This window comes from Psittacula echo (assembly GCF_963264785.1).
Source record: "Psittacula echo genome assembly, chromosome: 4".
Taxonomy (NCBI): Eukaryota; Metazoa; Chordata; class Aves; order Psittaciformes; family Psittacidae; genus Psittacula; species Psittacula echo.
This window is the reverse complement of record NC_137738.1, coordinates 110,156,985-110,172,665: the sequence shown is the minus strand read 5'-3', so window position 1 is coordinate 110,172,665 and position 15,681 is coordinate 110,156,985. Positions and strand designations below refer to the sequence as shown.

The window sequence follows — 15,681 nt, the reverse complement described above, 5'->3', positions numbered from 1 at the left end:
AGGAGAGTAAATGCTTCTGCCCAGGAATGCTGGCAGGGCTGTACTTCTGCAGTCAGCAATGCAGCATGGGTGTAGCTGTTTCATGGTGGAGAGCCAACCTGGTTCCCAGCTGTGCTGTGAAACAAGCACTTCTTAAGAAGGAAGAGGGAAGGTGTGCTTAGCCATCCTGCTTGCGTCACGCTCGCAGTGATGGGGCCCAGGTGACAGCTGGGATGCTGTCGCTGGATACTGCCTTTAGCGTGAATGACTTGGTCTTGTGTCTCCCACTGCATGCAGCTGTCAGACCTGGCATTGTGTTTGCTGGAGACCAGGCAGATGGCAAATGGTAGGGTGAGACTTGCCAGGCATTGCAGAGGCTGGGCTTTGGGAGGCGTTGACTGGATCTTCTGCTTGTGTCCCATCTCTGATAATGGGCTTGGGAATACCATCCTTCTCTTAGAAGCTGAAACCTTTCATGGCTGAAACCTTTCATTTTTATTTTTTCTTTCTGGGGTGTGTGTTTTTTATGGGCAAAAAACCATTTCAGCCTTTTGTATTCTCCAGCAAATTGAAGGTATTGATGTACTCATTTTCCTCTCTTCATAGAGACCATGTGATTAAATTAACTTGTATTGGAGAAGCATACCAAAGACTCTCCTTGAGGAGAAAAAACTGCTTTAATAACTAGGAATCTGGCTTTTATTGCCTAGTGAAATTGAGAATGTAACACTGAGCATGCTCAGTTTTTTGCACTAAAGGCATCTGTTCAGTCAGTTTATGCACTGTTAACTAACTGCAAACCTCTTTAACAGCTCCTCTACACTGCTGGAAAATCCTGGGACAGGAGAAGGGCAAGTACTGCTGTCGTGCCTGTTGACTGATGTTGTAAATGGAGTGAGAAAGGCCCTTGAAGGGGAAGACGTCAAAGCTGACCTAGTGGGAAAAAAGCACAGGAACAGGTTTCCTCTTAAAGCATGCCAAGAGAGCCAGGCTTGGATGCGTATGGGGTTCTTTCCAGTTTCAGGAAGGTGCAAAGTGATGCACTGTGGAAGGAATGGCTCCAAAATCATTAATTAAAGACTGCCCTTCTGGTGCACCTTATGACCAAGTTACTGTTAAGAATAAGGTTTTGCCAGGGCTTGAGCTCACTTTGTGCAGATTTCTGATGTGGAGTAGATGCCTGGGAGGATTGTGAGCAAGAAAAGGCTGTGAAATATGTAGTTTACAGTGAATGAAAATGGCAAATATAGAAATACAATTTTTTTTTTAAGCAAGGGGGGATAATAAATTTCCCTCTCCTCTCCTGCTCTTACCCTGAACTCCAGTGAGTGAGTGCATTGTAATTTTGAAATGGGAAACACTTCTGCCATCTGTGAAGCAGAATGATAGGCTTTAATTAGATGAGAAACAAGAAAATGCAATTGAACAAATAGGCTTTCAGTGAAGAGAAAGAGAGTGGCATTAAACATCTTAGTAGCTAAAGGGGGAAGGTGGTGGCCCATTGGTAGCATCTGAATCAGTCGTTGTTCAGATAACTGAACTAGGTGATTTGTACATGGAAAACTGCAGTAATAACACAAATGTGCTCATTAGATGTGTCTTCTTGAGCAACAGGGTAAGTTGATTATATGTTTGGAAAGATGAGAAATAAACAGGCGGTAGAGGAAAAATCTGTTTTCTCTGGTCAGCCTCACTTAATGCATCTTTCCTTTTGTCTCTGCAGGTTGAGGACATCTGAGGCCTGTTCTGTGGAAGTGGCCATGTCGCAAGCAACTCACCCACCCACCTTCCCAGTGAGCTTCCAACTCCTGAGCATTGTGCTGGTGCTGCTCTTCCATGCAGATGGCATACATGCGGAGGGCCCCAGCGAATTGCCTGTGAACGACACCGAGGAGTGCACTGGCTCATACATCTGCAAAAAGGGTGTGATTTTACCAATATGGGAACCACAAGACCCCTCATTCGGTGACAAAATTGCTCGGGCAACGGTGTATTTTGTAGCAATGGTGTACATGTTCCTGGGAGTATCCATCATTGCTGACCGCTTCATGTCCTCCATCGAAGTCATTACATCCCAAGAGAGGGAAATAACCATCAAGAAGCCCAACGGTGAGACCAGCAAAACCACAGTGAGGATCTGGAATGAGACCGTTTCCAACCTCACACTAATGGCCTTGGGCTCATCTGCCCCTGAGATTCTCCTGTCTGTTATCGAAGTGTGTGGCCATGGCTTCACGGCAGGAGATTTGGGACCAAGCACAATTGTGGGGAGTGCTGCGTTTAACATGTTTGTCATCATTGCGATCTGTGTTTATGTGGTTCCAGATGGAGAGATAAGGAAGATCAAGCACTTGCGAGTGTTTTTTGTTACAGCTGCCTGGAGCATCTTTGCCTACACTTGGCTTTACATTATTTTATCTGTGTCTTCTCCAGGGATTGTGGAGGTTTGGGAAGGCTTGCTCACCTTCTTCTTCTTTCCCATTTGTGTGGTGTTTGCCTGGATAGCTGACAGGAGGCTTTTATTTTACAAATACGTCTACAAGAAATACCGAGCTGGCAAGCAGAGAGGCATGATCATCGAGCATGAGGGTGACCGGCCCTCCTCCAAAGCTGATATCGAGATGGATGGAAAGGTTGCTAATTCTCATGTGGAGAACTTTTTGGACGGGACACTGGTGTTGGAGGTGGATGAGAAAGACCAGGATGATGAGGAAGCCAGGAGGGAAATGGCTCGGATCCTGAAGGAGCTGAAACAAAAGCACCCCGACAAGGAAATTGAACAGCTTATCGAGCTGGCCAACTACCAGGTCCTGAGCCAGCAGCAAAAGAGCAGGGCCTTTTACCGCATTCAGGCTACTCGGCTCATGACAGGAGCTGGCAATATCTTGAAGAGACATGCTGCAGACCAGGCCCGCAAAGCTGTCAGCATGCATGAGGTCAACAGCGAGGTGGCAGAAAACGATCCCATCAGCAAGCTCTACTTCGAGCAGGGGACCTACCAGTGTCTGGAGAACTGTGGCACAGTCGCCTTGACCATCATTCGCCGGGGAGGTGACTTGACCAACACAGTGTACGTTGACTTCCGGACAGAGGATGGGACGGCCAATGCTGGCTCTGACTATGAGTTCACTGAAGGGACAGTGGTCTTCAAACCTGGAGAGACCCAGAAGGAAATTCGTGTTGGCATAATCGATGATGACATATTTGAGGAGGATGAGAACTTCCTGGTCCATCTCAGTAATGTCCGTGTGAGCACTGAGGCCTCAGATGAAGGCATTCTTGAGGCCAGTCGTGTCTCAACGCTTGCCTGCCTGGGATCACCATCTACTGCTACCGTCACCATCTTTGATGATGACCACGCTGGCATCTTCACTTTTGAGGAGCCAGTAATGCACATCAGTGAAAGTGTGGGGACTATGGAAGTGAAAGTGTTGCGAACCTCTGGTGCACGAGGAAATGTTATTGTGCCCTACAAAACCATTGAGGGCTCAGCCAAAGGTGGAGGAGAGGACTTTGAAGACACCTGCGGGGAGCTGGAGTTCCAGAATGATGAGATAGTGTAAGTGAAGGTTTTATTTAATTACTTACAGTCTCTGTTCTCCTGACATTAAATGCACATAGCTCCCAGAGCTGCACTGGAGGTGTTTGGGTACACGTGCGTTACAGAAAGCCATGAATGGCCTGATGTGCTTTGGGGAGCCTGAAATGCTTCATTCTTTCCTTGGTAACAGACCAGAGAGTGATGCCTGCTCAGGGGCACTCCACTCTTTCAGCATCAGCAAGGTTGGACTGGTTTGTGAGCCCAGCTTCCCACACCCTATCCATGTGCTGAGGAGACCTCTATGGCCTCAGCTCTACAGTGCAGTAGAGAACAAAACCAAGCTGGCTGTTACCATCCAGTCACAAGGATCTGTCTTGTGAAGGGCCTAAACTGGATGTATGAATTGTGGTACCTACTTCCCCTTGCCTGTTGAAAGTCAGGTCATCTGGAATTGGGTCACAGCCTGTTCTACTGATGCTCTGTTCAGGGCTTTGGTGAAGGTAGCTTCACCTCCTACTCTTCTAAAGTCTGCAGTTCTGTATCACTGGCCAATGCATGTCCTGAAATAGTACTGTCATGCAGAGAAGCCTCATGGTTAGGATGCAACTGCAGCTACATTTGGCTGCTTGCAAATGATAAAGAGGCTGAAAGCTGTTGGAAGCTAATCCTGACTGTTGTTAGGTGGATGGTGGAAAAATTAGCGCTGTACCGTGCTTTATTACATTATGTGGAGAATATAAATTAGCCCAGTAAATCATGGTAGAAAACGTCTATCCTTGGATATGCTGTGAAGATATTTCCATGCCCAGCTGGGGCTCTGGGAGGAGTGAGGATTGGGAGTTGCATTGTTCCAGCCTCAGGCTCTTCCTATAGTGAAGTCTGTGACTGTACATCAGTCCCTGCCAACAGTAGACTCTGTAACACAAACCTACTGTGTAGAACTTGGAGCCGTCGCTGATAAAGGGCACTGCTGTGTCAAGGGAGAAGTAAATGTTAGCTTGGGTGTTGCATATCATACAATTGGTCTCTCAACAGCTGAGACAGACCCATGATGCGTGCTGAGAGAAAGCCTTATGTTCTGTTACTTGCTCTGCATTCACAGGAAGAATGAAGCAAAAAATGGAAACATAAAACTTCTTGAAGTAGGGGGAGAGAAAAAAATGTTTTGTAGTTCTCAGGAAGGATATTAGACCAGTTGGGATTTTGACTTCTCAGGAAAAACTGAGCAAGAACTTCACAGCTCCAGTAATCTGGAGGCCAGAACATGCATGTTGCTCACACAAGGGTCAAGAGCACATGATACGCCATTGCTCCTGGCTCCAGAATGATAACTGTAGCAGCAAGGAATGCAGTTTCTTGAATTAATTTTTTTTTCATTTTGGGGAAGCAGGGAGTTGCCTGCAGGGGTGCAATGAACTAGGCTATAAGGATACCCCCGGAAGGCTCTTTACTTTTTAACCAGGTCACTCGGCACTAGCAAAACTGGACTACTAGCAGGAAGACTTTGAAGTCTCATCTCAGTTCCCCTGGGATGTGACATGTTTACATGGCAGGCCAAACACAGAACCACAGAGGGCTCAGAGGCGCTTAGGCTTCCCCATGTCTTGGATCCATCACTCGGGCCAGGGCCTCTGTGTTTTCCTTCGTCCAAGACAGGTAGCGTCACCTGTCTGTTGGTGCTCAGGCTGTGATGGGGGGTTTTGCAGTGGGACAGTGGTGCCTTCTCCAAGGCTTTGCACCAGGACCCTCTATGCTGTGCCTCTGCTGGTGGCCTTTCCTCCACTAATCTGTTCACTGCTGCCTTTTGCCAAGAGCCCAGAAACCAGCGGGTGCGCAGGGAACAGGCTGACCACATCCTGCCTGAGCTACTGCCTGGCCTCTCGGGGTGTGCTGGTGTGCCCTTCCCATGCCGGCAAGCCTCCTCCTTCCTTTTCTTACTGGCTGTCAGCATGTGCACAGCAAGCAAGAAACAGGGGGAAAACAGCTTTCTTAGAAACCCAAGGGTGTCTTTTCTGTGCAGATGCCAGGGCTTTGCCATCATCTATCTATTGCCTTTAAACTCTCTCCCTGCAATGGCAAGGAGGGATGGTACATGGGAAGCACCACTTTAGGAGTTAACAGCCTGGTACAAATGGGGGCTTGGGGAATGGGGTGAGAAGAGGTGGCAACTGCAGGGCCATATGTTGACCAAGAGGCTTGCTTCATTCAGGTAGGAGAGGACATGCACATACTTCATTTTCCTAGGAGAAGGATGAAACTGATTGTAGAAATTGCAGTCTATTCATGTGCCTGAAAGGCAGTAGGTACTCATCTAAAGCTTGGCTGCTACAGTCTACTTTCAGGTATAGAATGGTACAGCTGACTTGCAAAAAATTCCCTGCACGTCTGTGTTTGCCGGGGCACAAGTTTAGGACAGCCCTGCAGCAAAAGTGCAGTATTGTCCTGAAGCTGAGGTGCTGCTTACAGGCATCATCCCTTGGAAGAATTTGCTGTAATGGGAGTAAAAATATGTGATAGCACAGTATGTGGGTTATAGAGCTAAAGCCCGTTTGCTATGTCATTGCTTGTTAGCGTTGTCCTTCAGCTAAAATGCAGCTATGTAGAATGGTGCAATTCCTCAGCATATTTGACTCAGTTGAGTTTTAAACTTGAGGATTTCCCATGCTCTGGTGGCCAAGAGATGGTTTTGCTGCCCTTTCTAAAGGTGTTCAGTGCCTCTTGCCATTCTAGGCTGTATCAATCAACTTGATAAAACAGGGTAAGATGCTTTTTTGTGGGGCACTAACAACAAAGGTAGGGCAGTGCAGGGGGACACGACGATAAAAGAAAACCATGTAAAAGCCTCTATTATTAGACTGCTGGTAAGTCCCAGTAAAATTAGTAAGTGCTGTGAGGGCCCTGATCTTCTGGAGACCTTCCTTCAGTTCCCAAAAGGCCCAATTACGTAACGTGTTTGTTTGCAGCGTCCAGAGAGACTTCCACGTTTTGCAATCTGTTGATGTCCCCTTTCCCAGAGCACACGGAATAGCTGTATAACTGCCGAAACCATGCCATTCCTGTGCATTTAAACCAGGATCTTATTCTGATGCTATCAAAAAAGATGCATAAAGGAGAACGTATTGGTCCTTCTATGGAACATTTTATTCTAACAAATGCCTGTAAGCATCTTGGAGTGATGCTTTTGTTCTCCTTGCTCCTGAAGCACAGCTTGTGTGTTCAATGGGTGCATGTTGGCAAGTGAAAGAAATGGCATTTAAATGTGTTTTGCAAAGGGGTTAGCTGGGTTTGTGAAACAGATTGTTCCAAGCTGTGTGGGAAAGCTGAAGATGTCTGATTTGGGTCTCAGCAAGGTCAGCCTTAACTGATGCTTCACAAGTACCTGGGGCTCTGAGGCATAGGACATGGTGCTATTACTTAAAGTGTAAGGTAGAGTCTTCCCTCTGGAGACATCCTCAACACGGTGACTCCAGCCTTGTCTTGCATTTCCGTTAAAGATTCAAACTTTCTTGATGAGAACATGGAGAAGATGTGTAGTTTCAGGCTTTTCATGCTCACCCATCTACTACAGCTATCACAATCATAGAAGAGGTCACTGGTTCATCTACCCACTGTATTTTTATCTCCTGACTCAATGCCAAATAACTCAAAAGAAGCCCAGATCCTATCTTAGAGGAGGAAGCAATCCTTCCCCCATCTGCTGGTGTCTCTCCTCCTTACTGTCTCAAAACAACAGGAGGGGCATCTTTTTCAGATGTCACTGCAAAGCTATATGAAAACTGTGTGTTCTTTCATGTGCAAAAACCAGTAGTTTTTCTAGAGACAACATTGCAACTGCAGTTCTATTACAATCTGCATTCTTACATCTGCACCACCACCCCTTGAAAGTTCTTACTGCATTAATAAGTCAGTGAGGAAGATAATGCGCACAATTACATGGAAAACCAATTAAAGTGGTATTTTACCTGTGCAATTTACACCTGTAAATTAATGGAGAATCCTATGTCAATAGACCCTGTTGTTCATAATATATAACTTAGCTGAAGGTTGCCTACTGAAGGTTTAGGAAATTACACTCTTGGCTCACTGAATTTGACTTTTCCAAGCCATCTTTGGAATTTCTCTGGAAGCATAAATCTAGGAGCCAGATGCCAATAGTGACACAAATATGAGCTAAATCCTCTGATGTTTTTAGGGAAAGTGTCCCCAGAGACCACGTAGCCTCCCTCCCAAAAGTCCTTTAAAATTGTCAGTGTCAATATATAGATTGTGGCAGGGTGAGAACAAGGCAGTACTGCTTTTTTATGTTCCTCTTTTCTTTTCCAAGAGAAGTTGGGTGAGGTGTTTCTAAAGAAACAGTAAAAATAAACCCCTGACTCAGCATTTGGACCTCTCTAGCTCAGCTTTTCATCTGTGGCCTGCAGCTTCAGAACAAAAAATGAAACCTCCAGCATGTTCATCCTTGCAGTAGAACACAACAGATAGCAGAGAGTCTTCTGGTATGGCAGAGAGACCTCTGTAAACCAGCCTGAGTGTGAAGGAGAGACATTCCCCTTTTCACGTTTCATCTCTGAGCACATTATCTCTTTGTCTGTCCCACTTTGTTTGCATGGGTCGGTGTGCATCACCTCCCTGGCTTGCACAGGCTTAATGTCTGAAGCCACAGGATAAGGTATCATAACAGACCAAGCAAAGACTAAACTCTTATTCAGCCTGCTTCCAGCACCTACCTCAGGGTGCCTGACAGTGTTCAAGGCCAGGTTGGACATGGCATTGAGCAACCTGCTCTAGTGGAAGGTGATCCCGCCCATGGCAGGGAGGTTGGAACTGGATGATCTGAAGGTCCTTTCCAACCCAAATTATTCTCTGATTCTATGTTTTCCCCTCACCACTGGCAGTCTTACCTGGCCCAGAGAGATTTGCAAGCAGTTCAAATACCACCACCAGGATCTAGATCTTGGGCCCTTGGCTGAAGCATCCAGTGCCCTGGGTCTTTATTATTTGAGGTGGCCCTGGCCATGGCTCATAGCAGGGAGCAGAGCACGTGTGTTGTACCAGGCTAGGGCATGGCATAGAGGACTGTTTTCATTTCCAGGGGAAATCTGGGGAGGAGAAGCTCCCTGGGGCTGAAATGTATCATTGCTTTGGGTCCTGAAGCCCAGAAGGTGGTCATCCCCTCTTCAGGGGGTAAGACACAGCTATCTGGTGTGATAGGGTGAACAGGGTGAACTGTGTTTTCTTTTTCTCCTCTTCATTCACACAATGCTTAGTCTTTCCTGAACCCCCCTAAAATGTTAGTCTTAATATCTCCCAGCCATGTGCATCTCTCTTAAAACTGCTGTGCTCTTGTCTTGGCTGCACTGGGCAACCCCCACATTTCTTTTAGGAGACAGCAAGGAAACAAGTGTGAACACCATGTGGCGTTCAGAGATCTTCCCCTTTCTCCTGCATCCAAGTGCCTGCAGGAGCTTGCTGTTGTCCTGTGCATACAGACTGGGCACTGAGTGACACACACATGGTGTGTACCCAAAAAATCATTCCCAAGTGCCATGTCAGGTCTCAAGCCTGCAAAGCACGTACAATTGTGTCTCTAAGGGTCTTATGGCCTAATACACTCCTCCCCAGAGCAAGGCCAGTGCTTGTGCTCCTGTGGCATATCGTCAAGGTGTTATGGGACACATTCTGCCTGTAGCTTGCTTGAGGAGGGAGAGCATAGGATGCAGTCTGTGCCGTTTGCCCAAATAAGTAATGAAATCTAGGAACTTGATTTGATGATGTCCCCTGTGGAGGGGATTGGGCAGCAGCGTTGTATTATTAGATGAAGCAAGTAGTGCCAGCACATCACTGGGGGGAGTAGGGGGGAGAAGGGTGAGGACAAGAGTGGTTAGCTCTCAGTGAAGAACTGACATGGTTTTTGTCCTTGAAAAACTAATGTTGCCTTATTTGTAATGAGCTGTTGTTGGCAATTTACTGCTGCCAGCTGCATCTCTGTGGTTGATTAAGGGAGCTCGGATCTTAAATATATAATAACACTCTGAAAGCCATTGAGAGGCAGTTATTAGCTTCATCAGGGCCTGTGTACACATCCGCTGTGCTCCTTTATGAAAAGGCTACCTATTAAATGCATTGTAGTAATTTATGAAACACAGGATCTAGGCTTGTTTTAAGAAATCAAAGCAGCAACTCTAGCAAAGCTTGTTGGCAGGAGAAAGAGTTATCTTCAAGTGCCGCTCTGCAGCTCCTTGCCAGGCAGAGGAGACTGGGGTATAGGAGAAGCCCTGTTGCCCTTTGCAGCCATGCCACTCTTCTTTCCCTGGCATGCATCTGAGCACTGCTGGCAGCAGCTTTAGCACCAGCTGTGATGTACAGGTCAACAGGGCAGGGATACATCCCTCTCCCTGCCGTGGCCATGGAGTGGTTTACAGTGGCAAATCCTTGAGCAAGGCGAGGTAAATAGTTGGTACACACGACCCCGGTGCAAGTGCTGACTGAGTTCAAGTTGTGCATCTGCCTTGGGAACAGGCTTCTTTCCTCTGACACTTTGCCCTCAGATTTGACGAGGGTGGATGGCACTCAGTAGTTATCTTCCAACAACAGGGCTGCATTTGTGGGCTTAAAACAAGAACAGAAGAACAAAAAGCAGAGATCTGACCACAGCCGGCATCCAAGCATCTGTGCAGATGGGCAGAGAAACGTCTGCTGTCATCCAGAGCCAAATACAGAGGAGAAGCTGGACCTGGCAGACAACTGGCTGAGTCAGAATCAGACCCTCCCTGGGGGAAGAGGCTGAGCCCAGAGGCATCATCCTGCATGCTTCAAGCGGATGGAGCTCTGTCAGCCGGCTTTCTGCCACTGGGGATATATGATGTGCTGTGCCCCTGGCAGGCAGGCCCACCAGAGGGGATGCACATGTTTGGGTCTGCCTTGTATGTGTTCTTGTTGGCTTTGATCAGACCAGGGACAAAATTGCATGTTCATAGCAATGCCATGCCTATCAGTGCCATGCAAGGGGAAACACACCTGTGTTATCCCTTGTCTCTGCTCCTTCCCCTGTTCTTTAGCACTATAGGATAACTGTGTTAACCAACCGTCACAGCCCGGTCTTGCTGAACCACCTGTATTTCTAACAGTACTCTTGGGTGAGGAGCTCTAATTAAAAGTTAGTCTTTCACAGCCACAGCAATTGTGATAGCCGGGTGCATGACCTAGCAGCAGTGGTGCTAGTGGGTATGTCATCTGCTTTGAAGTCTCAGGAATGGTTGGAGTTAAGGTCAGCCCTCTCCAAGTCATAAATGACATTTAGCCTGAGGACATCTTGGGAGATATCAAAAACTCTACTAATAATGTTTCTGACACTGACGTTGGAGGCATTGCACTGGTTTCCAAGAATGGCAATGCTGGATCCTGGGTGACAACAAATAATAACAGCAGTCTCTGTTTTAAAAATATCTTAGCATAAGAGAGAAAATATTCCCACTGCTGTGCAAATAAGAGGGTGACCAGCATGTGCCTCTTCCGTCCAGTCCCTATATGGTTCCATTCCCATAGTGTCTGGACTCCTTCCTACACAATCAAAGTAACAATAAAATGTGTCTGGCAATGAGAAACAAAGCAATAACAAAGAATGGGGACACAGACTGGATCCCCATGAAGTGGGTGCTGGAAGAGACACATGGGGCTGATAGGATATGCCTGCTCCATCAGAGTAAAGTCCTTTCCAGGGGAAGGTCTTTTGAGTGTAGATGCTCTCAGATGGCTGAAGACAGGGATGGAGATGAGCTGAGTGCAGTCCAGTGTAGAGATACCACATTAGTTTTTCTCTGGGTGTGGTTTAAATTTTACAGCATTGTTATCAGAAAGCTTCTTTGCCCTTTGGAGTTCTCAAGTGATTCCTCTGGTTGCTAGCTCCTGTACAACACTGGTGTGCAGTAGTCATATGCTGCACTATTTTGGGGTCACACGATGTGGCTCTAAATTGACCACAGGCCCAGTACACCCTGAGGAGAGCCTTGTCCCAGAGGCCAGATGCACCATCACCAGGTGACAGATCTGTTGTTGTGCTGGCTGGGACATAAGAAGGACATGAAGGTTCTTGCTGGGTCCAGAACAAAACAAAACAAAACAGAAATGATTAATTTTCTCTGAGTTCTTTTCCAAACTCTGTTGCTTGCTTCCAGGAGAACAAAATAGTTATTACACAGGGCCTTTGCAAACAATCTGGAGTAGAAGTAGAATCATAGAATGGTTGAGGTTGGAAAGGACCTTAAGATTGTCTAGTTCCAACCCCCTTACCAAGGGCAGGGACACCTTCCAGGTTGCTCAAAGCCGCTTCCAACCTGGCCTTGAACACTGTCAGGGATGGAGCATGCACAACTTCTTTGGGCAGCCTGTTCCAGTGCCTTACCTTAATTACTTTAATTCTTTACACATTGAAGATTTTTTTTCTTATATCTAACGTAAATCTCCCATTTTACTTTGAACCCATTACCCCTTGTCCTATCACTACAGTCCCTGGTGAAATATATTGATCCATTAAAGCGCTCGTCAGCCCCTCAAACTGCCCAGGCAGTCTCAGCTTTATGTGCTAATGGCTCAGCTTGCTCAGCATGTGCAAGCATTTTCCCTGCCTGCCTCTTGTCCCCAGCACTCACCCTCTCATCTCTGCACCACTCATGTGGCCTTGGCTCTGCCATCCTCTGACCAAGACCTTACCAGTGCAGGCTGAGTGCGCTTCTTGCCAGTGTTGTGACAGATGACTTACCCTGAATGCCTTTAGATACGGGCAAGAAACATGCCCGTCTGGAGACTGCGGACATCATGCTCTGAGGAGCTGTGCATCCTAAGCTGCAGCCCTCCTTTCCCTCGTGGCAATGCCATTTGGCAGCCCAGACTCTGATATCCTAATACGGCACAGCTCTCACAAAAATGTGCAGCCCTGTCACAGCATGAGAGGCAGAAAAAAGTCTGTTCTGCAAGGAGTCTGGAATAAATAGAACTGTGATGAGCAGGAGAGAGATGCGCAAGTTTCATTGAGAATGGGAGGCTGGATCTGAGACAAAACCTGTTACTTCTGCTCAAGCAGGTCGGGAACAGGTTTTGCCTTCCACCAGAGTTGCACAGGGCGTTATATTTGCTTAGTTCAGTAGATTTGCACTCACACTTTAGGCTTGGTTATTGAAATTTATGTTCCTCCTTAGTGACTGGATATGTGGTGGGACCTAGGGGGATAAAGTATCACTCCTACATAAGGTAAAAATAATATAAACAAAGTCAGTATTAATACCACAAGCACAAATGATCCTACCAGAGGGGAAAGGGAGGGAAGTATAACAGGAGATTGATTTACCTGACTCATGAGCTTTCCAGTGACCCAGAACTCAGAAGGAATCATACAAAAACCTGAAAATGGGTCAGTTTAGTAGGGAGGATTGTAACAGAGCAGCATGGGAGTGTGGGGTCAAAGGCAGACTGAGAATGAACTGGACAAGAATTAGAGGGGAAGGAGATATCTTATCCATGCCTTAGCAATGCAGAGGGAGAAGGGGAAGGGAGCTGAACAACAGATTCCACCAAGAAGCAGATCCCTCTGCAGGCATCTGTGTTCATGAGGCCTGCAGGTGTAGGACAGAGATGATATAACATAGCTGTCCTCACACTCAGTGAGCATACTGAAATCTAGCTTTATTGTTAGGAGAATGCCTGAGGGGCTCTTTGAGCTGCTAGCAATCCCCCTGGAAGGTTTCTTGGGCAATAGGTAAGATCTGCAGGCAAGCTCAGGAACTGCCTTCCAAAGCAGCTCAGCCAGATTAGGTCTGCTTTCTGTATCTGAAAGAGCCTAGCATAAATCATCATGTTATCCATTATGGCATGGATTTGACAGATGAACCACTCAGTGGATAACAAATTAGATGGGTGGTCACACTCAAAGAGTTGTTGCTAATGGTTCAATGTCCAAGTGGAGATCAGTGATGACTGGTGTCCCTCAGGGGTCAGTGTTGGGACTGATCCTATTCAACAACTTTGTCAGTGACATGGGCAGTGGGATCAAGCATGCTCAGCAAGTTTGTGACAACACCAAGCTGTGCAGTGCGGTCAACACGCTGAAGGGAAGGTATGCCATCCAGAGGGACCTGGAAACACTTATGAGGTGGGCCAGTGTGAACTTCATGGAGTTCAGCATAGTGAAGTGCAAGGTCCTGCAACTGGGTCAGGGCAATCCCAAGCACAAATACAGGCTGGACAGACACTGGATTGGGAGCAGCCCTGAGGAGAAGGACTTGGGGGTGTTGGTCAATGAGAAGCTCACCATGACCTATCAGTGCGCACCTGAGCCCAGAAACCAACCGTGTTCTGGGCTGCATCACCAGCAGTGTGACCAGCAGGTTGAGGGAGGGGATTTTCCCCCTCTGCTCCGCTCTGGTGACACCCCCCTGCAGTCCTGCATCCAGCTCTGGGGAAACAACACAAGAGGGACATGGAGCTGTTGGAGCGAGTCCAGAGGAGTCCACAGAGATGCTGTGAGGGCTGGAGCAGCTCTGCTATGGAGACAGGCTGAGAGAGCTGGGCCTGTTCAGCCTGGAGAAGAGAAGGCTCCTAGGAGACCTCAGAGCAGCTTCCAGTGCCTAAAGGGGCCAACAAGAAATCTGAATAGGGGCTTTTGACAAGGACAAGTAGGGATGGGACAAGGAGGGATGGCTTTAAACTGGCAAAGGGGAGATCTAGCACGGGTTGCCCAGAGAAGCTGTGGCTGCCTTATCCCTGAGAGTGTTCAAGGCCAGGCTGAACGGAGCTTTGAGCAAGCTGGTCTAATGGAAGGTGTCTGTACTCATGACAGGAGGTTGGATCTAGATGATCATTAAGGTCCTATGACTGTAATCCTATTTGTAAGTACCTCAGAGATAACAAGGAGATGCATAACAGCCACTATATATATTTGTCAAGAACAAATCCTAGCAAGCCAACCTAATTGCCATTTATGCCAGCCTTTTTGTTAAGGGAGAAGCAGTGGTTGTCCTATCACTCAGCTTCAGAAGAGCTTTTAATGTTGCCTTGTTCAGTATGGTTATAAGGAAGCAGTGACTAAATGGGCCACAGAGGTCATGGGTTCAGATCTGCCTGGAAAAAGGAATGAGGCACTGAATGGGATGAAAAGGTGTTCAGCAGATGCTTGTCCTGAACTGAAGCTTGTTGGGCAAGAGAGGGAGAATTTTGGTGTATAAACTTGCAGATAAGAGGAGTGGAGAGGCTGGAAGCATTACTGAAGGTAGGCTGGGGATTTACAGAGGTGGGCTGGGAAATAGCCTGAGCAGAAGAAAGACACTCTAAAGTGCTTGTGCAATAGTAGTCATGAGCATAAATCCAAGCGAGAGGGGAACAACTGAGTCAGGGGGTGCCATTGTGACCCTGCAACCAAATCTGAGCTCACAACGTCATGCTCTTGCAATGAATGAGGCAGATGTCATCCTGCAGATATTCATGGGGAGTGCAGCCATCCTTACACTCTCTCTGCACAGCTGTGTCCAGCTTTGAGCACTCTGCTCCAGAAGAAGTTGGGAAGAGTCCAATGGAAAGCACAGAAAATGACTAGTGGTCTAAGAAATGTGACCCAAGGTGGGAACTGGGGCTGTTTAATTTAGAAATACACAGGCACAGAGAAGGTCTAAGCCCTTAGCTATGTAAACGGCAATAAGATATTCTCTGTGTCTGCAGGGTCTTGAGGAATCAACAGAGGCAATTCAGGTTACACAGGAGGGAAGACTTTCTTCTAGTACAGATGGGTCCACTCAGGAGTAGCTTGGAGGAGTGGGTGACCTCTGTCAACAGCAGAGGACAGCTTAGAGACAATGTTGAAAACTCCACTGAAGATACCAGATGTATTGTCTCTTTTAGGACAAGTTTGGGTCAGATGAGGTCTTGGGAACTCTTCCGCTCCTGTTGTTACGTGTTAGCCAGTTAAAAGTATCCATCATGTGAGTTACATTTCAGTCAGGTGGCCTTTGTCCTGCATGGTCTTCTGCCGCAAATGTGTGAAGAGGTAACATGCAAAGCAACCTACAGATGGAGCAGAAAGTCCAAACGTGTGCATACACATGCAACCTTTAGAACTTCCCTGTGGCCACTCAATCTGGGCTCTTTGCTTCCAATGGGTATCTGGGACAGGACCA

General features: G+C 47.1%; 1 protein-coding gene across 8 annotated transcripts in view; it reads left to right on the top strand.

Moving 5' to 3' along the window:
• Window positions 1-1,724: 1,724 nt before the first annotated feature.
• Window positions 1,725-15,681, top strand: part of SLC8A1 (solute carrier family 8 member A1) — a gene marked incomplete at its 3' end in the record, with an annotated part of 103,929 nt that continues 89,972 nt past the window's right edge. For all 8 annotated transcript variants that reach the window (XM_080616655.1, XM_080616659.1, XM_080616657.1 and 5 more), the window contains exon 1: window positions 1,725-3,538. In XM_080616655.1, the coding sequence (XP_080472781.1) occupies window positions 1,740-3,538 (1,799 nt within the window). In that variant the 5' untranslated portion in view covers window positions 1,725-1,739. The remainder of the gene's footprint in view (window positions 3,539-15,681) is intronic.